Raw genomic sequence first — 26,028 nt, forward strand, 5'->3', positions numbered from 1 at the left:
CTCTGCCAGAATGTCTGAACATCAACATCTCAACATTCTCTGACTGGAAGAAATTTGTTTAACATTTAAACCTTTTTTCTGCACATTCCAGTGGAAGAATCCGCGAGTTTCTCTGTGAGTTTCCCATTACGTCGTAGCTACTCGGTGCTTGTTTGGAAGTTTAGGGGTTTTTTCGCTGTAAAAAGAAGTTTTCTTCCCACGCACAACGGACACTAATGTTTTTGTCACTTTTTATGGAATCAAACTCAAAGTAAGGTCAGTACTTCCACGCTTTAAACGCTGCACGCTCATACTCTCTCTGCACTCGATATATGATCCATTGTTGATCTGCACACAGCTGTTGTCACGAACGTCGCACTCGCTTACGTCACTGTCATGAGACATTCTCGCAAAAAATCACGGTTTTAGTAACGCAGTAACGCAGTGTTCCTACGGGAAAGTAACAGTAATCTAATTACCTTTTTTGCAATAGTAATCCCTTACTTTACTCGTTACTTGAAAAAAGTAATCGGATTACAGTAACACGTTACTGCCCATCTCTGGTTGTGATACCTGTTATTTTCAGCTTTTATCAGGCAGGACTTACCAATCCCAAATGGACTCACGTCTCTTGCTTCCTCGTGATGATAGCGTGTACCTCTATGCTTGCAGCTCTGTAACAGCATTCAGTCCACCAAAAGTTCTTTATAGTTGAGCCCATGGAGCAGACAAGCAATCTGTGCTAGCTGCTTAGGTCTCACCTGGAAACAGTTCTCCACTGCAGTACTCTTCTCTGAAGTGGGACTTAACAAACATTCACACACATTGATAATTGTTATTAATCTCTGTTATAAGTTACCCCTCTTAAACCAAGCGAATTGTGTCAACATCTTCAGAGGCTGTTGTGTTCTTCTTCCCTTTCATTCATTTCCCCTTCACATCCCAGCCAATTGCAACAGGGAGACCAACAGTCTAAAAAAAGCCCTTCAGTGTTACTTAATATAAAACCGTCAGTTTGTATTTCTTCAGTGAACCACCTACATCTTCATGAAACATTATAATGCATATTATATGTACATTACATTACACCACATTATGTCATATTGCCTTTCATCGCCTTGTGTTCTGTTTGTGTCAGATATGTTTATTTCATCCCCATATTATCATCAGGCCTACAATTGTTAATATTAACCAGCTGCCGTGAAAACTAACATTTGAAGTGTTTTTCCTGTTAGCGCAGAAAATAGCACCGGTCTATTTTACCCTGCCTGATACAGAGTAAACTGGCTTCCATCCTGGAACCAGGCCCGGTGAGGGAGTACGTGGGAGAGCGCCCAATGGCTCGTTCTTTTGGCTGAGCCTGAAAAGGAAAAATGGGCCTGCCCTCCTGCAGGCTCACAGTAGGTGCCACAGGGGTTGGCTGTGATGTGCGCAAGACAGCAGTCAAAGGTGGAGGCCCTGGTGGCCTAAACCCTGGCTTTTCAGACTTTGCCATGAGGAGTCCGTGTAGACTCCTGACAAACCGGTCAGATCTCTCAGCTGGCATGAGAATAATGAATTGGATGGATGAGCGTGAGCGGGAGAAGGTGGCTGGAGAGGGCGAGTCTAGGTTTTTCTGCTTCTGTGACCTGGCCCTGGATAAACATCATGGTTAATGGTGTTCCCAGGTCAGTTGGTCTCTTTTTGACTTAGGACTGTTTCTAAGTGAATTTGAAGTAATGGTGTAGGACTGTGGCACTTCGGTTAAACTGAACAACCTCAGAGTTAACCTAAAACCAATCAGCAAGCATGAGCCAATTTCTTTCCTTGGGAATCTGTAATTAATTAAATCCTTTAATAATGAAAACAGATGTGTGAATATAAGTGGGGAATTCCGATATCATTTCCATGCATTACCCAAGTTTTCTTTTAACCTCCTAAGACCCGAACTCTTCCACAGCAGCATTTTTAATTTCTCTTTGATATTTGGGCTGATTGGGGCCCGATGAATGTAAAAACAAAGAATTACCAGATTTTTACCCAATTTTTGTCTCTAAATGAGAGCCACAAATGAGGATATTCGTTTAAAATTTTGATAGAACAGTGGTAGAATAATGTCCTCGTAAGTGGATATCAGGCCCATGTAGAGCAAAATTGAGTATTTGGGTCTAAATAAACAAAAATGTGATGTCCACATATGTGAACGCAGGTCCTACGAGGTTAAATATGTTTGCCTTATCATAAACAGACAGATAGGTTTGCTAATGTTTGTGTGTTCCTTTGTCCCCAGGGGAGGAGGAGCTGGAAATATCTCCATATGATGACATGCTTGTGGATACACACATGGCTTCGTTAGTGGCAGGTAAAACACACACTGATAGCACATGGTCACTTGTGCAGTCTTTTTTTTCACGATTAACCACATTGAGTTTTTAATGACATAGATGTCTATAGCAGTGAAGCAGATCAATGGATCACTAAGCCTCAGAGATGTTGTTAAGTATATATCAATCAATATCATGTAGTGACACTGATCTTTTATTGGTTTTTTCTAATCTCTGCTTTTCTAAGTCCATTTACATCAACAATATTTTCACCATAAGGGTTTTCGGTGTGCACTCACATTAGTGGTGTTAGGTCGGTCTCCTTTGTTCAGCTGCATATTTTCTTTTATCCAGAAATGTCCCAGCATCTAATGTCCCAATAAATGCCTGTCCACGCAACAGGCATTTATTGTTATCCTAAAAAACTGGTGATTACTTTTGGACATATCCAAAAGAGCATAAACTGTCAAATGTCTCAAGCTAAGAGGTAGCTATAACACTGATAAGAAACATACTCAAGGTTCCCAGGGGAGGAATCCCAGCCTACTCCGGGTAAAATAAGTATTGAACATGTTCCAAGTAGATATATTTCTAAAGCTGCTATGAAATCTGATGTTGGTAACAGCCCATCTAATCCACACATTCAAAGAAATCAAACCATAGAGGTCCATAAATTAAATGAAGTGCTATAGTGAGAAATGAACATGCTTACTGAGAGTTGTTTAATACACAGTACAAAAGCCTTTATTGGTAATCAATTCAAGACGCCTTTTATGGGGAAACTAGGTGCAAACATTGCTCAGGTCTGATTTTGGCCCATTCTTCCACCTTAACAGTCTCCAAATCCTGAAAGTTCGGTGGGTCCCTTCTATGACCTCAGTTCTTCAGTTCTTTCCATAGATTTTCAATTGGATTCAGGTCATATGTTTGTCTGGGCCATTCTAGGAGCTTTATCGTCTTTCTCTGAAACCAATTGAAACCACCTTTTTCATCTTCATGGTAGATGGCATCAGAATTTTTATCAAGAATGTCTTGGTACATTTTTACATTCATCTTTCCTTCACTTATATGAAGTGTCAGATGGTGGAAAACAACCCCACACTTTGTCTGTGAAGGTTCTCAGTCATCCAGGTCATCGTAGTCAAAAGAGCTTGCAAAGAAAAGCGTCTGGACTTCTTTGAGTTACTTGAAGACGTTTCACCTCTCATCCGAGAAGCTTCTTCAGTTCTAAGGTCAAATGGTGGAGAGTTTGATGTACCTACTTCCAAACATCACTGTTCATATAAAGTGCCTTTTGACCAGCAAGTGCCTCAGATATGGTGTATTTTATGGCATTCAAAGAGTTAAATTTAGAATTTAAAAAAAGGTTCAATATGCTGTTTTTTTTTCAGGAAGTGAATCTTGTGTGGTGACACCCTGGAGGTTTACTTGTTTTCTTTGAGATTATTGGACCTGCCGATTCCAAGTCTTTCTGTAGCTTTCTACAAGTGGTCCTTGGATCTTGCTAGGAGCGCCAGGTTGTGGTTGGTTTTTGGTGAAATTATGTTCTTTCCACATCTGGATTATGGCCCCAAGAATGCTTACTGGAAGCTTCATTAGTTTAGAAATTATTTTATAACCAATGCCATCAGTATATTTTAGAACGATAAGGTTGTGAAGTTCTTGAAATCAATCAGTCTTGAAATTTTTCTGTTTTTTCTGTTTTCTTTGTGTTAGTGTAGGCCTTTATTTACTTTATCGACATCTGATGAGAATTTCATGTCAGTAGTATCGTTAGAAATATATTATTAACTATATTATGTTATTTATCTAACCCGTACTGCCTTTATCAACCAAGTTGCGGCTCCTGAAGACCATCGTTATACCGACGGCACTTTATGCAGCGGAGAATTGGAAATCAACTGCAAAGATCAACCGCCATCTTGACGTCTTCCAACAACATTGTCTTCGACGGCTGCTCAAGATCACATATCGGGATCGTGTTACCAATGAAGAAGTATATCGCCGTGCGGGAGCAGAGCCGCTCCATGTCCAAGTCACCAAGCGTCGGTTCAGATTTCACATCCTTCGGCTACCGGACCCGAGACCTGCCCGTGTCGCGGTTCTGTGGAACCCGAAGAATGGAAAGAGACGGCGAGGAAGACCTAAAATAACATGGAGGAGGACTTTCCTTGAAGATTTACGTTCAGTCGAACTGTCATGGGATGAAGCAACAACTGCCGCGATAGACCGAGTTCGATGGCGTTCTCTTGTTGCCTGATGCGCCGATCGGCGCGGGAGGATCTAAGTCTAAGTTATTTATCTACTTATTTTACCCGCTGTAGATTCAGAGGGTCATTTTTTTAAAGAGTACTAGTACTCAGTGAGAAGAATTACTGTGATTAATTTACAGCATAGGACAATCTTATATACATGAAAAATGAGTAATACTTATCCCATATTTGGGAAATTCTTTTGCTACAGTAGTTGTAACCACACCAACTTACACAGAACACATTACACATCGTTTAGCTGCACACATTGAAGCACCTGCTTATCCCCTGTTTGTGTACAGCCTCTCTGTTGTTCTTCCAGTTCAGCCTGTGGATACAAGCTGTTTGTTTGTGACAGAGCTTAAGATAAACTTTATTGTTCAACTTGCCATGTAGATCAATAAGAGACCAAACCGCTACTCCTTCCCGGTCCAGAATGATTGATGTCTTTCACATTCTCACTTCACAAAATCTTTCCCCAGATTTCCCACAAATATATTTTTTTCTCATCTGAACTAGCTAAATTAAATTTCCCTCATCACAAAAATGAACTTTGGGCCAGTTTTCCTCCATAAAAACAACATACTACTTAGAAATTTCTGCAGCGACCTAGCATCACAAAAGAGAAACAAGGTTAGACTGAAATGTTCCCAAGCAGCATTACGCTGCATGCTGATATCAACCCATTCAAAAGTCCACCTGCAGTGTTGCACAGACAGTGGGTAATCAGACTGTCATCCATTTGTCGTATTTGGATCCTGTATCCAAACCAAAAATGTTACCAGAAAATTAAAGAACTTTGGATCAGAGGCAAGATTCGTGCCAATAACAGATGTTATAGTCTTCTCTAGCTGTAAATGTAATTTGATTTTTATTTATTAATTTTAGATACCACTTAAATTCATTTGAATCAAATTAGAAAAACTTTAATGTAGGAAAGTAATAAGTATTATTTATATGGTATGAGTATATATAGGGTATTATCATTTATTTTGTGTATATGCAGCAGTTAAAATAGCCCAGAATGATCTAGATTGGGCTTCAGGCACCTTCATTTAATGAGCAATTAAATCTGACTGGCAGTTTAATACAAAATATTGTCAAGCAATTTTAATTTTTATGAGCTCCATTCTCATTTTCTTTGTCTCTGATGCCACAGAGACAGTTAAGCCACCACACGATCCTGCCTGCAACTGTGTTTTCATCACATGTGATATGTTCAGATATGAAGTTGTGCTTAAGCTATTTCAGCATCTGGATAGTTTTACAGAAGTGGAGCATATTCACAGTAACCTTTAAACAAATTAATGTGTGAGTTCTTTGAAGATTATTTTCTAAGTTAAAGACTGCTCAGCAAGTTTGATAAGCTAAACATTTGAAGCTTATATATAATGTTCTAATCTATCCAAGGTTTTAAATCGGATATTGGATATGTACATGAGACGTTGCTGAATTTATCTGGATGTTTCTTATTCTAAAATGTTTTCAAAAGCTCATTAAATGAGAATAATTTAAGGTTTATATTAGACAACAGTTATATTACAAACTGGGTAGTTTGCAGTACTGAAATTGTAGTATGTTTAACTGCTGAAGAGCAGAATGTGGTACCCTTGGTCGCTTCTAGCTTAGCTCCTGACAAACTTGCTGCAGATGGTTCCCCCATCTGCTAAATCTCAGAATTCAAGAAATGGTAAAGACACATTGAAACACCACGACTCGGATCAACTGGTTTTCCATTACAACCCAGAGTGAATGCTTGTTGTCATAGCCTGGGTGCCTCGTGATTTAATTAATATGCAACACGAACGGTACAACAAAGGTGGACGTTGAGGCAAGAATGTGCCTGCTGCTTGTTCTGTGGCTTTTCCTCAGACTCGGGTAATCACTGCGGTTTTTCTGTAGCCATTTCCCTCGTTCCCAAGTTTCAAAAATGGCGTTTTTAATTATTGTGAACGAGACGCTCTCATGACTCATCGAGTGACGCTACTGACCAGGAAATCGGTGGCATGCAGTGTGGCCATGTCACATTTTAGTAGCAAGCGTTCAAGCTTTCCTGGTTGGATTGCTTGGAACCCCGGCCGAGCAGGTACTAAAAAAGTACCTGGTACCAGGTAATATGACATAAAGGAAAACCCTGGTGAGTCAATCTGAGTAGTTACGAATGGAAAAGGGGCTTAACTGCAAGTTTTTGGACTGTGGGTGGAAGCCGGAGTACCCGGAGAGAACCCACGCAACCACAGGGAGAACATGCAAACTCCACACAGAAAGGCAAACACTGAATATAGGACCATTTTACTGTGAGGCAACAGTGTGCCAAGTGCTTTCTATTATTATTATTATTATTATTATTATTATTATTATTATTATTAAGTTTTGAACACATGAAGAAAGGGAGGTATAAAAAGGCATGGAAAGTCATGACACAGCTGAAATCTGTCAGCAAACAGAGAACGAAACAATGGCTCTCTTAAGGCCTACAGAAGGACTTCTAAACTCCTGAAGGTCGAGCAGTCTTGGACCATATCCCAGACGTGGGAAGAACATCATTTCACCATAAACTGGTCACAACCAGTAGCCAAGGTTTTAGACAGAAGAGTGAAAAGAATTATCAACAGAATTGTCCAAGAGCCCAGGACCACTTATTGAGAGGTACAGAACAATCTGGAATCACCAGTTACAATTGTTTTAAAGAAAACAATAAGTAATGTATTCAACTGCCATGGCCTGGATGCACACTTACCATGCAAAATTCCATTCATTCATTCATTCATTCATTCATTCATTCATTCATTCATTTCATTTCATTTCATTCCTGAGCAATGAAAACACTTTCACTTTGAAAATTGATAACATGTTCAATATGCATTTTACCAACTGTATTATTTCATTTTGTAATGTCAATCTAAAACTGCTATTTTTTTCCTTTCCCCACTTTGCTTTTAAGTGTTTTACCATCACATATGATTAAGCAAAAGCAACATGCATGCACCAGTTGCTGCTATTACCAAGCCTGGCCAATGCAGACATGCTGACTGTTTCAATGTGGAACCGCCTATAAAATTCAGCTCAGTAGCACACAAAACTACAAAACTACAAAACTACATTGTTGTTTGGTATATTTTATGCAGTCAAAAAAGTTTGACATTAATTTAGCAAATCTACTGGCCATATATGCAAGTTACTGTGTGGCCTAAATGTGTGATCACTAATGGCCAGGCTTGGATTATAGTTTCAGGTAATGGTTTTGCTTCTGTACTGAATCAAGCTTGTTAAAACCGTGCAGGACTCTGATATTTGTTCTCTAATAGAAATGATATAGCCTTCATGTTTTTGCAAAAAGTGCTTGGAAGCCAGATCCAATTACAAGTGCTGATTTAAAATCCCAGGTATGAACTAGAGCTGGGCGATATGAGATTTTTCATATCACGATATGTTTTTTTCATTTCAGGCGATAACGATATATATCACGATATAAGCCAAATAACTATATTTGAAAGATTTAAATGTGCCGTTGCTCACAAGTAAAATGTGAAATAATCAGCAGCTTGTTTTGATTTAAATATGTATTTCCCATAATAAGTTCAACAGGGTAGATGTACTTAAGGAACATGAGACTGTTTCAGATAAATAAAGGCAAATATTGCAAACTACACAAAAGGCAGCCGCTAAAGCGTTTAAGTTTCAAAACAGAACAAACAAAACAGACTAAATTGTCAATTCCACTTAGAAACAAAATATTAATTCTAAAAATAAATCTTAGTTTGTTTTACAGAAGAACAGACACAATTGACTAACTTTTGTCAATATCAAATAAACTGAGAACTAAAAGGAAATTCTCGATCTCTCCTTGTTGTATAGCTGAGCTTTTCAAACAGTTTTAACAGTTACTTTAGTCTGACAAAAGCCGAATGACGAATTAGCGCTTCCAGTCAGAGACTGAGCATGCACCGCTTTATTGTATTTCCAGACTTGCTTTCGGCACATTTACAGTGCGAGCTACTCTGTTTTTGTCAGACTTGAAATACCAGAAATACCTTCACACTACCGAACTTCTGTGGTTCTTCCGTTCAACAATCTCTCCGGCGTTGGAACCATCATCTGTTTTCTCTTCGGTAACCTTCGGTCACGCTCGGTTGATTTTTCTCTAGTCGGCACACTCGTTTCCTCCATTACCCGGGCGGCACGGCGGCTGGCTGCTTCCCAAAACAAATACACATGTGCGGCTTGGCACTTGTGCTGTACGTAACAAGTCACGTGACGTGACGCTGCAGCTGTGATTGGTTTGGCTCTGAGCTAGTTAATTTGGATTGGCTGTTCTTCTTTTTTTTTTTAAAGAGGACAAAAGAGATGAGGTCTATCGCAATAATTACATTTTTCTATCGAGAAGAAGTTATTTTGCAATACATATCGTTATTGTTCTATCGCCCAGCTCTAGTATGAACTGATGTGTTGAGGAATGTAGTCAAAGAGTATGCTAATCCTAGGAATGAATATCTTCTCTTGGTCTATTCTTCTGACACCCCCCCAGCCTCATCTTTCATGCAACTGGGTGGTGAGAACCAGTGCTTGAAGGCAGCACAAGACTGTGGCTTGTACGAAAAGTGTGGTAACCTACGATCAGAATACGTGCTAGCCTGCACAAAGCCAATGCCTGGTACCAACAGATGTAACCAACACAAATGCCACCGATCATTACGTCGATTTCTGGAGCGGGTGCCAGAAGAGTACAGCCTGGGTGTCCTGTTCTGCCGCTGCACTGATACCTTGTGTGGTGAGAGGAGAAGGAAAACCATTGTACCCTCCTGCTCCTACCACGACAAAGAAGGTCTGCAACTGAACTGCCTCCACCAGCAAAGCTTCTGTCGCCGAGATGACCTTTGCAGGTTAGACATAAAGCGTAGAGGCAGATGTACAGTACTGTGAGCCACGCCTACTTTCTTTATATTTTGCTTTCAGTGAGCCAGAATATTTTGTAATTTTTAAAGTGATCTTGAGCAATATTTCCCCAGGCTTTCTGAAGCCTTTCTTTGGACATCCATTGATGTATTTGCATATTTCTGTCCAGTACTTGAACCTGACCATTTTCAGAGGAAGGTATTTTTCCACTTAATGCTAACCTCTGTATTTTTCAAACAAAAACAGTCACCAAAGAAAAGGAATGAGCCAGTGATGTCTATACATAACAGATGATTACCAAAGAAACATTTTAGTTAGTGTCTTTGAGCACTTCAATACATTTCTTCACCAACTAATTGATTCCCAAAGTGCTATTAGCTATTATTTTAATAAAATCTGAGGAACCTTGACAAGTAGAGGACAAAAACAGCAGCAGATGTAAAACAACCTATCTACAGTAGATAGACAGTATATGAAATGTCCTTACAAAAAAAAAAAAAGGGGGGGGGGGGGATCCTGCAAAGATCTGACATAGGACCTGAGAGATGCATCTGGGTCTTAAGTTGATCTGTCTACTCTCGGATCCAACCTCATCAGTAATGCTCTCAGTGCAAGAGTTGCAGTTAATAAGCCATTCTTAAGGAAAGAAACCCAAAAGAAATACCAAATTACATACGATTTCAACGTAAGGAGTTAAACCAAAAAACAAAAACTTTGGATTGAAGACCTGTTGCCAATTTTATCAGTATGTATGAAGTAGGTCAGGAGAGGTTTAACAGTGAGCGTTTACAGTTATCTGTAAAACTTGATGGAGGCTTTGTTATGGTTTGGGGCTACATTTCAGCCAATGAAAGATTTTGCTTCCAATGCCAAACACTTTATTCAGCAATTGACTCTTGTTTCATGTTGTTTAATGGTTTGGATAATTTAAATCTGAAGGAGCAAGACATACTAGCAGTTTAACAAATTATGATTCCTGTGTCCTCCTCCTATAAATTGACTCCTTATTGCAATAGAGTGGTTGGTGTGTCCCATTGATCCCTGGAGTTATGTTGTCAGGGCCCCTGGTAGGGTCTCCATGGCAGATGCTGGGTGAGCAGTGATTCATACAATCTCTATGCAGCATAACAATTCAAGGGTTCTGCAAACTTTGTCCAGAATGGGGTGGCAGTCATAGGTGGTGATGTTGGTGCTTCAATCCCCAGCTTCCAAAACTGACTGTGTTACATGGAATGCCATCTCGCTGGTGGGGAAGGAGGCTGAGCGAGGTTCGGAGAAACCAATTAGATATAGTCTGGCTTACCTGATCTGGAACCAGTTTTCTGGAGAGGGGTTGGACTCTGTTCCACTCTGGAGTTACCCTTAGCGAGAGGTGGCAGGCAGCAGTGGGTATACTTGTATGTATAAAGACAAGTGGGTTGCTTTGGGTCTGGGAACAGGTCTTGTCTGTCATCTTCATCCAGTCACTAAAGTTAGGGTTCTAGTAGAGCAGAACAGCTGCTGATTTTGTAATCGTATCATCAGATCTGCCGCCGTATGTTTTGGATACTTGGGTGAAGACAACTCGCTAATCACTGGGGAGAAGTCACTCACATAGTTAAACAACTGCATAGTGGCAGGCCCCCTGGAGTGGATGAGAGTTCTTGAAGACTGTCGATGTAGGGCTGTCCTAGCTGACACATTTTTGCATTGTCATGTGGAGGTCTCAAATAGTTCCTCTGAATATGCAGGCTCAGGTGGTGGCTCCTATCTTTAAGAAGGGGGGCTGGAGGGTGTGCTCCGACTACAACTTCTTGAGAAGGTTTATGCAAGAGTAATGAAAAGGCAAGTCCATCTGTTAGTTGAGCCTTGGATTCAGAAGGAACAGTGCTGTTTTCATCCTGGTCGTGGAACACGGGACCAACTCTTTATCCTCTTAAGGATATTTGAAGGGTGTATGTTTGCCCAACTAGTCTATATGCATTTTGTGGACTTACAAAAGGCCTTTGCCCAGGTCCCTTGTGGGGGGTGCTTTGGGAGTATGGGGCATAAGTAGGACTCATTTCCGGTGGTTGCTGGACTCCCCCTGAGCTGCCCTTTGTCACTGATTTTGTTCAAAGTTTTTATGGATAGAACAGCATGTAAAGGGCAGCCAAGTAGTGGAGTTTCTCCACTTTGGTGGCCTGAGAATTTAGAATTAGCACCCCCAAGTCTGAGCTGGAAAAAGTTGGCATACACACTCTGGGTCAGGGACAACTTACTGGCCTAAGTGGAGGGGTTCGAGTATCTCGGGGTCTTGTTCGTGAGTTAGAGTGGAACATAAGGCAGATGGATCGGGGAGGTGTCTGCACTGATGCAGGTGCTGTACTAATCTGTGAGCTGAGTGTTAAAGCATAGCTATTCATTCACCAGATAATCTAGGCTCCTACCCTCACCTATGGTCATGAGCTCTGATTAGTGACTGAAAGAATGAGGTTGTGAATACAAGTGTAGAAAGAGAGCCCAGCCCAGCCAAAGGGTGAGGAGCTCAGTCATTCAAGAGGGACTGAGTAGCTGCTGCTCGTCGACACAGTTGAGGGGATTCAGGAATCTAACTAAAATGTCTTCTGTACACCTTCTAGGTGAGGTGTTCCTGGCATGTTGTACCAGGAGGAGGGCCCAGGACAGACCCAAGACTTCCTGGAGAGATATTATCTCTCAGCTGTCTTGGGAATGTCCGTATGAGCTGAAAAGGGTGGCTGGGTGAGGGATGTCATGGCTTCTGTGCTGAGACTGCTGCCTGAACTCAGATAAGCATCAGAAAATGGATTGCTGATGGATGGAACAAACAGGGGCCTCAGTAGCATGTGAAAGAACCATAGACAATGACAACAGCCTGGCACTTCTAATGCTCAACTCCTCCTGGTCACCAACTTGGTTTCACATGGTTCTGTTTGAAGACGTGAAGCTAGAGAGACCAACACCCATAGTGAATTGTCTTCCAGGGGCCAGAGCAGAGGACATTAAGGGAAATTTACCGATAATTTTCCGATAACGACTGACACATTTAGCTGCATGTTCTCCTTATATTGCTGGATGTCTGAGTGGTGTTCAAAAAAGGATGTGGGCATTATAGCTAATTGGTAAACTTTCTGGGGGAAGTCTGGTCTGGTTAGGAGAGATGGCATCCAACCACTTTGGAGCAACTCACATTTCTAGGAAGATTAAATTTAATTGTCACAGGACGGGGTGGCGGCAGAAGTTTTGCACTCCAGCTTGTTAATCAGCAAGACCCGGACAGTTTACATTCATTCATTTATTCCTAATGTTTAGCCTTGTCCACCCTAGCTGGAAAACTCAAAAAACAGTTTCATTAGTTATCATCTATCCACCACCTGAGCCTTATTCAGAGTTTTTGTCTGAATTCAAACTTTTTATCTGATTTAATGCTCATTTCAGATAAAACAATTATTGTATGTGGTTTCAACCTCCTTATAGAGACTAAAACTAGCAGCTGCGCAAAGAAGTCCTAATATTGATTAATGCTTCAGTCTTAAACATGATCAGCCTCTCTTTTAATCAGCTATGTACAACAGGCATAACAGCTTATAGCTAATTTTAGGCCAATCATCAACCTTCCTTTCATATCAAACATCCTTGAAAGAGTAGTTGTCAAACAGCTAACAGATCATCTGCAGAGGAATGGTTTATTTGAAGAGTTTCAGTCAGGTTTCAGAGCTCATCACAGCACAGAAACAGCTTTAGTGAAGGTTACAAATGATCTTCTTATGGCCTCTGACAGTGGACTCATCTCTGTGCTTGTCCTTCTTGACCTTAGTGCAGCGTTCGATACTGTCGACCATAATATCCTATTAGAGCGATTAGAACATGCTGTAGGTATTACAGGTAATGTGCTGCAGTGGTTTGTATCATATCTATCTAATAGACTCCAGTTTGTGCATGTAAATGGAGAGTCCTCTTCACACACTGAGGTTAATTATGGAGTTCCACAGGGTTCAGTGCTAGGACCAATTCTATTTACATTATACATGCTTCCCTTAGGCAGCATCATCAGAAGGCATAGCAGACATTTTCACTGCTATGCATCCAATGATTGAAACCCTTGTTTTTCTTTAGTGAGGAAGATGCACTATTACACTGCCTCCACCAAAAGTGGTTACCATATTGGTCCAGCAGTCAATATAGCATTCTCTGCATCTTCTCTGCCATAGGCAGAATCTGGACTCATCACGCCACATAAAATTTCTCCACATGTTCACTTTCCAGTGCGCACGTTGCCAACACCAGCACAAATAGTGAAGGCCAATCAGCAGGCCTCCTGGCACCCTTTTGAAATCACAGATTGACTGTGTGCAATTAGAGAAATTAGTCATGTTGTCCTGCAAACCTTGACTGCAAATCTGTAGAAGGTCCTAGGTGGTGAGAGTTGACAATCTTGGCTTTGTCTTCTTGGGAGCGGCCCACTTTGCAGCGTGTCTCTGACATCCCACATATATATGAACATGAAACTTCTATTTGGAGATGGTATTTGGGCTCACTCCAAATAAAATTTCAGCTTGGTGTTGTGGAACACCTGCTTGAAATTGCCCTACGGCATGGGCCCTGTCCACGTCTATCAAACATGGCAAGTTTGAAGGAGACACCAACTGACTGCTGTAGCAGGGTCCACGTTCAGAGGTGCCAATCAAACACCTGATCATCAGCTGGTGTCTACAGTAACAGAGGATCAAAACAAGAGTCAATAACAGAATAAGCTGTCTAGTATTTGGCAGATAATATTTGGCAAATGTTTCATGGGTGCAACCCATATACTCAACTGCTCAAACCATGAATGCATTCTCTTTACAAATGTGACGCCATTTAATGGGAAATGAACAGACTTTCTAAAGACAGATGATTATTTGCTAAGAAGTATTTCTACAGCAAAGAAATAATCAGCCAAAGACAAATTTTCTTATTTGTTGTGCTAAGTTTATTATACATAAGAAGGTGTTGTGTAAGTTAGTCTTGCCTGCTTTTAATGTTGATATTGACTGTTTGTTTGTGTTGTTGCCAGGTCCAGACTGGCTGATTTCCTCAATAACTGCCAACCGTCTCATCTGACAGCCAGCGGCTGCCTGAAAGATTCAGCAGGCCTCTGTCTCCGAGCCTATGCCGGACTCATAGGTACTAAACACACGGGGAAGGAGGGAGAAAAAGACGAAAAAACCTACTGCCTTACCAAAAAATAGAAGGCTGCAAGTGTCGGATTTGGCATGTTTGTCATTTTTATTACAGTTTCAGAGAAATTTAGAAAACATAGAGCCCTTAGTTACTTTTGAAGTGTAACAAACAAGAATCATGAAACACACAGTATGGACAAAACAACGAAAAAGAGGAAAAAGAAAAGGTAACGAGTCTGAGTGTCAGTGTTTTAACCTGTCCCATCTGACAGTTTAAAAAAATGTGCATTCTACAGTCCCTCTCTTGATGTTGTAATCTATCTCATCAATAGTGTTTTAATTTTTAATGTTTAAAATTTTAATTTTAAACATTAAAATTTACAGACATTTATTTACTTGCTTATCCATGCCGGATCGCAGGGCAGCAGCTGCACAGAGGCTTAGACCTCCCTCTCCACAGCCACCTTCTTCAGCTTATCCGGGGGAAGCATCAAGGCGGTCCCAGCCCAGCTGAGATATGTAATCTCTCCAGCATGTTCTAGGTCTTCCCATGGGCCTCCTTCCAGTGGGACATGCCCAGAACACCACACCCAGGAGGCACCTTGTAGGCATCTTTGTCAGATGCCCAAACCACATCAACTGGCTCCTTCTGATACGGAGGAGTAGCAGCTCTACCCCGAGCCCCTCTCAAATGTCTCAACTCCTCACTCTAACCAGCCACCCTTAGAGAAACCTCAGCTGCTGCAATCTCATTCTTTCAGTCACTACCATAAGCTTGTGACTAGGGATGGTACCGGTATCCGGTGCCATGATGGCACCGGTTCTGACATAAACGGTAGTAACCAGACCGAAAAGCAGCGCACATTTCGGTGCTGTGATACACTTTAGATTCTAGCCAATCATTTTACGTTTCCGAGGATAGTAGGTGGGTCCAGGTACGTACGTTCTTTTAGAGCAGAGCTACAGATTAAAAACGGCCAAGGCGAAGCGGTCAAAAGTCTGGCTGTACTTTACAGCAAAAGATGCAAACTCAGCAGCTGCAACAAGTGCTTTAAGCTGATACTGTGATACTGTCAAAGGAGGTAACACCTCAAATCTGATGAAACACCTGGCGACGCATAGCGTTTTGTTAAAAGCCGAGAAATGCACCGTATTTGATAGCTTGCTGCGAGACCTCACACCAAGCACATCTACTGCGGGTGTGGTGCCTGTTATCGGACCCGGAGTTAGCAACATCCCCCAAAAACCCGAAGAGGAGAGTCCTGGCCCCTAGCCCTGCCAGTGTAGCAGAAATGATGAGGACGATGATGCAGCAGCAGCCGTTCTCTGCGTGAGTAGCTTAATGTTGTTCGTGTGTAAGCTAACCATTTTATTACATTAATGCATGTAAGGTGAACTAGCAAACACTGTCTTCTTGTTTGATGGCAGATACTCCCTTCACCCTGGCCAAAAAGGCTAAAATGACCAAAGAAAAAGTGGAAAACAGTTAAACATGAGAGGTTTTTGGACAAAGTTTGTGTTCTCCATTCTTTAAGCACCGGTTTGAACACCATTTAAGCACCGGCACCGTTTCAAAAGTACCGGTTTGGCACCGGTATTGGATAAAACCTAAACGATACCCATCCCTACTTGTGACTATAGGTGAGGTTGATGGCATAGATTGATTGGTAAATCGAGCTCTTCGCTTTTACAGTAAGCTCTCTCTTCACCACAACAGAGTAGTACAGTGTCCCCATCACTTCTCAATCTGTTGCCACCATATTCCGTCACATGTGACCCCGAGATACCTAAGCTCCTCCAACTGGGGCGCCAACCTGTCCCCAATCCAAAGTGGGATCTTCATCCTTTTCTAGCTGAGGACCATGGCTTCAGATATGGAGGTCCTGATTCACATTCCTGCTGCTTCAAACTGCTCCAGTGTGAGCTGGAGGTCACCCCCAGATAAAGACAACAAAACCACATCATCTGCAAAAAGCAGAGATGAAATTCTGGGACCATTACAGTTGAAGCCTTTTACATATTTAAATTGGACACTGGCGCAGGCTTTCATGCATGTTTCTCAAACAGTACAATGGTGTTGTCAGCTTCTTCGTTGTTGCTATTGGTTGCAACCAATCTGGTTCTCCTGGGCTTTGTTATGATGTTTGTGTTCTGGTGATTTGGGCGAGCTTGATGAGGGTGGAGATGTTCGTACAGCACAAATTAACACACAACCTGGTGTTATCTATGCTAGTGTACTCACCGTTGCTTGAAAGTTCGGTTTCCGGGTCTCATCAGGGTGCACTTTTAGGGTTTGGTTATTATGCTGATTAGTAGCACAACGTCACAAATGTGCACGTTGTTAAATACCCCAACTCTTTCATCTTTGGACTGAAGGAAGAACAACACTCGGCATTTAATGCTCAATCAACAATACAGTGTCTGACTGCTTCTCACATTCTTATAGCTTCGGCCCCCTCCAAACTAAGCATTCACATTCTTTCTCTCTCAGTAAGCCGAAGTTATGACCTTGGCTTCTTGTTCAGTATGTTTTGTTCTTTCTAATCAGAGAAATAAGGCCATGATTCTACATAAACAGCAGTCCCAGGCACAAACACACACAAAGAGCTCACTCTTTAATCCTTTTCTGACACATCAGTACTATGGCCATGCTGGCTTGAACAGACACTAGTTTATGATCGTTCTCAAAGTCTCATGGCACAAACCTTTACACCGAGCTAGCCTGCCAGTGGTACAAACCCATACTTTCAGATTGGTTTCCTTTAAAAAGAACATATACATTGAAAGAGCAGTATCAAATAAGTTACATTTGTTATTAACATTACAGTATTGTGCCAGTTTTAACATGATCCCAGAAAACTACATCTGAATCGTAGACACGTGTTACAATATTTGTTCACGTGTCTGTAGTGAAAACCTTATTGTATTCTAAACTGAGGGATGGATACTATCCATCCATCCATCTTCATCCGCTTTATCCGAGGCCGGGTCGCGGGGGCAGCAGCCTAAGTAGAGAGGCCCAGACCTCCCGTATCCACGATCTCGTTCTTTCGGTCACTACCCACAGCTCGTGGCCATAGGTGAGGGTAGGGACGTAGATCGACCGGTAAATTGAGAGCTTCGCTTTTACACTCAGCTCCCTCTTCACCACGACGGACCGTTGCAGCGTCTGCATTACTGCAGCTGCAGCCCCAATCCGTCTGTCGATCTCCGGCTCCCTTCTCCCATCACTCGCAAACAAGACCCCGAGATACTTGAACTCCTCCACTTGGGGCAGGAACTCATCCCCGACCCGGAGTGGGCACTCCACCCTTTTCCAGCTGAGAACCATGGCCTCAGATTTGGAGGTGCTGATCCTCATTCCCGCTGCTTCACACTCGGCTGCGAACCGTTCCAGTGCGAGCTGGAGGCCCGATGAAGCCTACAGAACCACATCATCCGCAAAAAGCAGAGATGAGATTCTGAGGCCACCAAAGTGAAAGCCCTCCGCCACTTGGCTGCGCCTAGAAATCCTGTCCATAAAAATTATGAACAGAACCGGTGACAAAGGGCAGCCCTGGCGGAGCCCATCACCCACCGGGAACGAGTCCGACTTATTGCCGGCAATGCGAACCAAGCTCTTGCAACGGTTGTACAGGGATCGAATGGCCCGTAGCAATGGGCCAGACACCCCATACTCCCACAACACCTCCCACAGGACACCCCGAGAGACACGGTCGAATGCCTTCTGCAAGTCCACAAAACACAGGGATGGATACTAGTTTCTGTTATTTCTATCCATGTTCTATTCCAAAGTAGTTTATATTTGCCTGTTAAGTAACTTACATGAGGGCTCCAAAAATGTTGATATTAAATGTATTAAGATATCTATCAGAACAAATGGAAACTAATGTATCAAATGTTGAAATGTTCTTTGTGTGTGTGTTTTGCACTGAGTCGTGTCTTTTACTGCCTGTTAAAGTGCTAGCTAACTTCCAAAATGCAAATTTGTGGCTTAAAAATTGACAAGGTAGAACCAGAAAACTCTACGATCTGCAGAATTTCAATATCCCTTGGTCCTTTAAATGAAGGTCATTAAGTGGTTGTTATGTTGTTCTGCAGAAGACAAAACCAGTTTCAATTCCGTGCTCAATCGTTCTAAGTAAAACTTTATGTAGAAGCCAATGAATGCTTGAAGTCTAACATAGTCTCAAAGATCTATAATCATTAAAATGTAAAATCCAGAACCTTTGATCTGCCCACAGCGAAGTTTCTGTGACAACACCTTGACCTTTTAAAACCACAGGTACCATCATGACACCCAACTACATCAGTAACAGCTCTGCAGATGTGTCGCTGTGGTGCAACTGTGAAGGCAGTGGCAACCAGTGGCAGGAATGTCTGAAACTGCAGCGCATCTTCACCCACAACAGCTGCCTGCGTGAGTCTACAGTACATACTCTTCATATACAGCAGTAATTTTTCATTCCAAACAACAGGATGTAACAAGTTGGACTAACTTGTTTGTTACCCCTCGTCTAAACTGTTTGCTATATAATTCTTTAATTTCCGTTTTTAAAATGTTTGACAGCCATGATACATAAATTAAATATTTTACATGAAATAAAATGAAAATGCAACAGCAAAAAATGCTGTTTATCAAATAAATGAATGAAAACTAGGCCAGTCCAATGCATACCTACTTGTCAGAAAGAAAACGACTGCTTTGATGAATCTTACTTAAAAAACATTTCCTCATGAGGTAGCATGAGCTACGCTTTGCAGCCAATTTTTCTAATGTAGCCTAAAAATGTATAAAAAGTAACAGCTTATGGTTTAATGGTGTCCCATGATGCTCTGCATGCAAATGCAGATGTCTTTTACACTAAATCATGCAAGTGTTTATATTTCTGGGATTGTTTGAAAATAGAAACACTTTAAAGACTTGACACACAATTTATTTTGATAATGTCTGCTTTAAATAATGCATCTGAGGAATTGTGAAGACAGCATTAATGTGTGTTACTATCAAAGATATATCAAGATTCAGGGGAAAATGACTGTGACACTGTCTGCTGGATCAGTCTGGGTGGTTGTCTCCAGCTGTGCTTTACTCAGCATGAACTGAGCTCTACCTTTTTTTAAAAGGCAGCTACATGCTGCAACCTTAGCAGTCAGGAGAGTTTTACAGATTGTCTCTGCAGGTTTGTAGGGTGTGAAAAGAAAAATCTGCAGGATAAAGCCCCTTCAGCTGTCATTCAATCACAAGAACTGTCAATAATGGTGTCCATACACAATGGCCATAAACATCTAAACACTAAAGCCTGGATCTATAAATCAATGCATTGTCCGTAAATCATTGTAATTTATCCAGCTGCCAACTGCTCTAACAATAAAGCTGCCAAATAGATGTTTATTCATGTCTACACAGATGGAGTGTTGCAGACCTGTGCACGCACACACACACACACACACACAGAGGGAGTGATGCAGACCTGTGCACACACACACACACACACACAGAGGGAGTGATGTGCTTGTTTCTCCAAGCAGGTAACTCCATCAGCTGGATGGGGAGCCTCGGCTTGCTGCCTGCAGACATCACCCAACCTCCTGCGCCTAGACCCTCCCCGCTGGTTCAGAAGGATGAGCTGCTGAAGAATAACCACCTGCCTGAGCACAACAACATTGTGAGTACGCTAAAGCTCATCACCGCTCATCACTGCTGCCACATTTTAAATTACCTTTCAGACTTATCCTAAAGCCTTCTTGCTATCTTTGGTCTAAGCCCATCAAATCACTGTCACACTTTTATTTATTATGTGGTTATCTCTGTTGCTGGGCTTTTATACCTCAGTTATTGTGGTAGTCCTCCATTTTTACTGGTTTAAAACTATTGGCCTGTAAAAGTCAAGCTGATATCCTTTCAGTATTTATTAAATCTTTCAATTTAGCACAAGAAAAACCATCATGGGGGTCCTCAAAATGGGTGAGCTACACCAGCGGTCCCCAACCCCCGGTCCGTGAGTCATTTGGTACCGGGCCGCGAGAGTTGAGGCTCAGGTGTGAATTGATTGTTTTTACGGGTTTTGTTAGGTTTTCAGCATTATTTTGTTATTGTTTTTATAGTTTATTCGGTTTTCCTGGGTCTTTTCACGTGTGTTATGAATAAATCTTCTTTTTTTTGTACCGGTACCAGTTTTATTTTGTTGTATTTATCCGCGACATCTTAAAGGCCGGTCCACGAAAATATTGTCGGGCATAAAAAGGTTGGAGACCGCTGAGCTACACTGTTGTGCCACTTGTATCTCAAATAATACTCTCACACTTATATATAAATATATTTAGATATCTGTAGAAATCTTGGCTCATGAGGCCAAATGTGTCTTTGAGATATTGGAAGCTTATGAGTAATTGTGCTGTAATCCCCTTTAGTGCCAACCATTTACGCTGGAGTCTAATTTTCCTGGTATGAATGTGTTGTCATATAATATCCATTTTAATAGTAATAAATCCATTTCCAGCTTTAGAAGTTTTACTACCGTGTATCATTTTTCTAGAGTAAATCTGACTATAGGATTAGAATTTTCTTTTATTGAAACTTTGATCTTACTCTCCCCAATACTTCTTTGGATTGGAAAATTGAATATGGAGGTCTCTATTTCTATTTGGTGTATACTGTGTTACATTAATATACCAGAATGTGTAACTGAGCTGCATCAAAATAGTTGTTTAAATAGGGAAGAGCCATCCCTCCTTCAGTCTTAGGTAGCTGTAATGTTGTAATGAATCCTGGGTTTCCTTCCTTCCCAAATAAATCTAGAAGTAGATTTATCCCATCTATGAAAATGTGCTTGTGGTGCTTGGCAGGGTTAAACATAAATATAATAATTGTGCTGCTAGATTCACAGGATATGTATCCATCTATCAAGATCTTTTTGTATGTCTGAGTCAATTGGAACGTAGTTGGTATAAGGACGCTAAGTTTTCAGTTATGTTTATAACTAAAAACTTATTGTTTGTTTGCATTCCAGTTTATTTTCAATTCTTGGAGCTTTTGGTCTGGGATACAATTGAATAATCTTTTTAATATTTATCTTGTAACCTGAGGATTTTCCCAATGTGTTTAATGCTTGCCTTAATTTAAGAAAGGAATTAACTGGGTCTGTTAAACATATCATGATATTGTCTGTGAATAAACTAATAGTGTGTACTTGGTTATTGATTTTGATCCCTGTTATCTTGCCTAATTATCTGAGCCAGTGGTTTAATATATAGGGATGGAAACTGATAAGAATTTAGCAATTCCAATTCCATTATCGATTATTGATTTGATTCCTTATCGATTCTCATTGACTCCACTTTGAGACTCACCACCATCCCTAAGCAGCATATCAAAGACATTACATTCATGCAAATTAATTACATGCTGTGTGGTCAAATGTTTGTGCACGTTGGAGGTGTTTCCCCTCTTTGTTATGCTCAGTGTGGGGGTCTTTACTCAAGAAAGTAATTGCACATATTACACAGAATACATTTCTTAAAACTTTTCACTTTTCTTGCAGTACGTTACGAAAAAAGACATTCGTTATACTACTCGTTATGTTACTCTCATGTTACTCTGTAAAATTATCTGAAACACACTACTGAGGACACGCGGCATTTTTCACTTAGTATTTAGATATGAACACAAAGCCGACAGCACACAGGAAAGAAACCAGCACAAAGACACTTTAAAGTGATAGTCACGGTGATTCTGCTTGAACAGGCAGAAATGGAGGCTGACTGCTCATCAGCTGGTTACCTGTTGAAGTTCAGCACCTTGTCACGATGCTGGGTTTGGGGTCTGCGTTTACGCTGCATTCTTGGCTAGCTTAGAGTTAGCATGCTGTCTGTGCCAGTGCTTGCGAAGTTGCATTAATAGCATAACGCAGTTGTCCTTGCCCTGGAGCAGTCTCCACTTTACCAGAGCACTTTCATTCTTTTGTGCAATAAAAATAAAAGTAATGTCCATATCCACGCTGGATACTGCTCCACTATTCTCCTCCTCCAGCACACAAACTGAAATCAGCTGTTTGTAGCGAGCGTGCGAGAACTGATAAGTGGGACTGATACCCAGCAGTGTTGCCAACTTAGCGACTTTGTCGCTATATTTGGCGAGTTTTCAGACCCCCTTAGCGACTTTTTTTCTAAAAAGCGACTAGCGACAAATCTGGCAACTTTTTCTGGTGTTATTGGAGACTTATTTATGACGACTTTTTGACGTGAAAGCCCGTATCGCTCTTACTCTCAGCAAGCAGCGGTGCTGCCGTGGGCGCCTCGCCCGTGCCAAAGCGCTCCCGGGAGGAGGATAGTCCTCCCCCAGCTGCTATCAGGGCAGGAGACGTTCAAACCTGTGCGTCCGAACTGCAAATGAATCGCGCATGAGTGAAGCCGCTACTCCCGCACTGACGCAGTCAGTTCTTTTTTTACTATTATGCTGTTTTGTGGATCACGAGATTTAAAACTACTTATAAACACACACACACACACACACACACACACACACACACACACACACACACACAAAGTAACTCCACCAGAGTGCCTATTTCGGGTCACTTTTGCCGGTCCAAGCCCGGGTAAAGGAGCAGGGTTGGAATTGTGACATTAAAAAAAAACAATAATTGCTAAAAGAAATTTAATTTGTAGTTCTAAATAAACTCTAAATGCATTTAGGACGTTTTTTACTCACTTTATGTCTCTTCCACGATGTTATTTCTCTCTCCAACAACGTAGGTTACAATTATATTAGCATGACCAATTATGCAAATTAGGCAATGACGTCATTTAGTGACTTCTAGCGACTTTTAGGACGGCCAATAGCGATTTTCCTTACTGAGGAGTTGGCAACACTGCTACCCAGGCAGACTAACAATGCCGGAGAATTGAGCTGCTGGAACCGGTTCTCGACTCCCTATTACAGGTGAAACTTGAAAATTTGAGAATATCATGCAAAAGTCCATTTATTTCAACTTAAAAGGTGAAACTAATATATGACATAGACTCATTACATGCAACACTAGATATTTCATCACTTTATTTGTTATAATTTTGTTCATCATGGCTTACAGCTTTTGTAAATCTCAACTTCAAAAGCTCAGAAAATTACAATATTACATGAAATCAATAAAACAATGATGGGAGTTGGGAGTTCGCCTTGTAATCGGAAGGTTGCCGGTTCGAGCCCCGGCTCGGACAGTCTCGGTCGTTGTGTCCTTGGGTAAGACACTTCACCTACCGCCTACTATGGCGCGATATGGCAGCCTCGCTTCTGTCAGTCTGCCCCAGGGCAGCTGTGGCTACAACTGTAGCTGCCTCCACCAGTGTGTGAATGTGAGAGTGAATGGGTGGATGACTGGACGTGTAAAAGCGCTTTGGGGTCCCTAGGCGGGACTAGTAAAAGTGCTATACAAATACAGGCCATTTACCATTTACCATTTATGTTATATAGAGAAATGTCGGACCTCTGAAAAGTGCAATCATGCATATGTACTCAGTACTTGGTTTGGGCCCCTTTTGCATGAATTACTGCCTCAATGCAGCGTGGCATGGATGCTATCAGCCTGTGGCACTGCTGAGGTGTTATGGAAGACCAGGATACTTCGATAGCGGCCTTCAGCACTTCTGTTCGGTCTCATGTCTCGCCTCTTTCTCTTGGCAATGCCCCATAGATTCTTTATGGGGCTCAGGAGAGTTTGCTGGCCAATCAAGCACAGTAATCCCGTGGTCACTGAACCAGGGTTTGGTACACTTGGCAGTGTGGGCAGGTGCCAAGTCCTGCTGGAAAAGTCTGCATCTCCATAAAGCTTGTGTGCAGAAGGAAGCATGAAGTGCTCCAAAATGTGCTGGTAGACGGCTGTGTTGACTCTGGACTAAAGCACAGTCGACCAACACCAGCAGATGACATGACTCAAATCAGCACAGACTGTGCAAACTGGACTTCAAGTGTCTTGGATTATGCGCCTCTCCACTCTGGGACCTTGGTTTACAAATGAGATGCAAAATTTGCTCTCATTGGAAAAGAGGACATTGAGTCAGTGAGCAACAGACCAGTTATTTTTTTCTTCTTTAAATTTGTGTCGAAGTTGATAATGTGGTGTTGTTAATATTGTTAATTGCCAGTAGTTTTGTGGCTTTTGGTCCTAATTATCATGAATTGCTGTGTGGCAGGCAGGAGTTGGACCCAAGATGCAGGCACTCAGCTTTATTTGCTGACAGGGGAAAAGCATACAAAACTAAACTGGGAAAATATAAACTCACACTTTGCAGATAGGCACACAAGGAAACACACAGCTTGAGGGACAACGTGACACTGACTCAGAGAAACACAGGGTTTAAATACACTGGGAAGTAACAATGGGAATGAGACACAGAAGGAGGGCACAGCTGGGAGAAATCAGGACTGACGAGACAAGGAAAGCAGGACGCATTCACATAAGACACGGACCTTCAAAGTAAAACAGGAAGTATGACATAGAGATGCGAACTTGACACGGTGGAGACAGCAACTAAGAAACACAGAGACAAACCATAAGGCAGAGGTCTAAGAACCGAAAGACACAGAGGGAAACTCACACATACAGACACAGACTTACACAGAGAAACATGAAGGGCAAGGGATCGAAACTAGAAACCATAGAATAACTCACACAAGTACAATAATACAAAAATCACAAAGAACTAAACATGCTGGGTCAGGGGACCCAGGACCCTGACACCAATTTATCATCATCATCATTTTCTTCTAGATATTGATTTATCTCCCCCTTGATTTCTTTAAATATCTCTGGATTGTTCAATATTCTGACATCAACCCTCCAAATTGTATTTCGGTTTGCACTTTTCAACCTAAGCTTTAAGCACATGGTACTGTGATTTGAATCATCCGACACTCTCGAATTTTATCCCTATTCTGTCTTTGTGTAAAAAAGTGATCTATCCTAGAATTAACAGAAGGGATTACTAAGTAGTGGGTGTAATTCTTTTGGAGAGGGTGGCAATTTCTCCACCCATCGATAAATCATTTCTTCCTGTCAGGGCTGACTGAACGCACTCCAGTGTAGACGGAAAGATTAAACTTAGCAGGCTTTTATTTTTGGGCAGCTCGGTGGCCACCATCAGTTCTGTGTGGAGTTTGCATGTTCTCCCCGTGTTTGCGTGGGTTCTCGCCGGGTACTCCGGCTTCCTCTCACAGTCCAAAGACAGTTAGTGGGGATAGGTTAACTGGAAACTAAATTGCCCATTGGTTTGATTGTGAATGTTTGTCTGTCTCTCTGTGTTAGCCCTGCCACAGACTGGCGACCTGTCCAGGCTGTATGCTGCCTCTTGCCAAATGACAGCTCGCGACGCTGAAAAGGATAAGCAGAAGCAGATGGACGGAGTGTTTTATTTACAAACACCAAATGAACTATATACAGAGTGTTGGGAGTGAATCAG

General features: G+C 41.7%; 1 protein-coding gene across 1 annotated transcript in view; it reads left to right on the plus strand.

Moving 5' to 3' along the window:
- The window catches only part of LOC102775866 (GDNF family receptor alpha-4-like), a 75,486-nt gene that overhangs the window by 39,014 nt on the left and 10,444 nt on the right, over window positions 1-26,028 (plus strand). Inside the window, exons 3-7 of the mRNA XM_087845882.1 lie at window positions 2,249-2,320; window positions 9,063-9,417; window positions 14,466-14,575; window positions 18,857-18,991; window positions 20,104-20,240. Of these exons, the coding sequence (XP_087702008.1) occupies window positions 2,249-2,320; window positions 9,063-9,417; window positions 14,466-14,575; window positions 18,857-18,991; window positions 20,104-20,240 (809 nt within the window). The remainder of the gene's footprint in view (window positions 1-2,248; window positions 2,321-9,062; window positions 9,418-14,465; window positions 14,576-18,856; window positions 18,992-20,103; window positions 20,241-26,028) is intronic.

This window comes from Neolamprologus brichardi, chromosome 2 (assembly GCF_056152115.1).
Source record: "Neolamprologus brichardi isolate AB-2024 chromosome 2, ASM5615211v1, whole genome shotgun sequence".
In the NCBI taxonomy this organism is placed as follows: Eukaryota; Metazoa; Chordata; class Actinopteri; order Cichliformes; family Cichlidae; genus Neolamprologus; species Neolamprologus brichardi.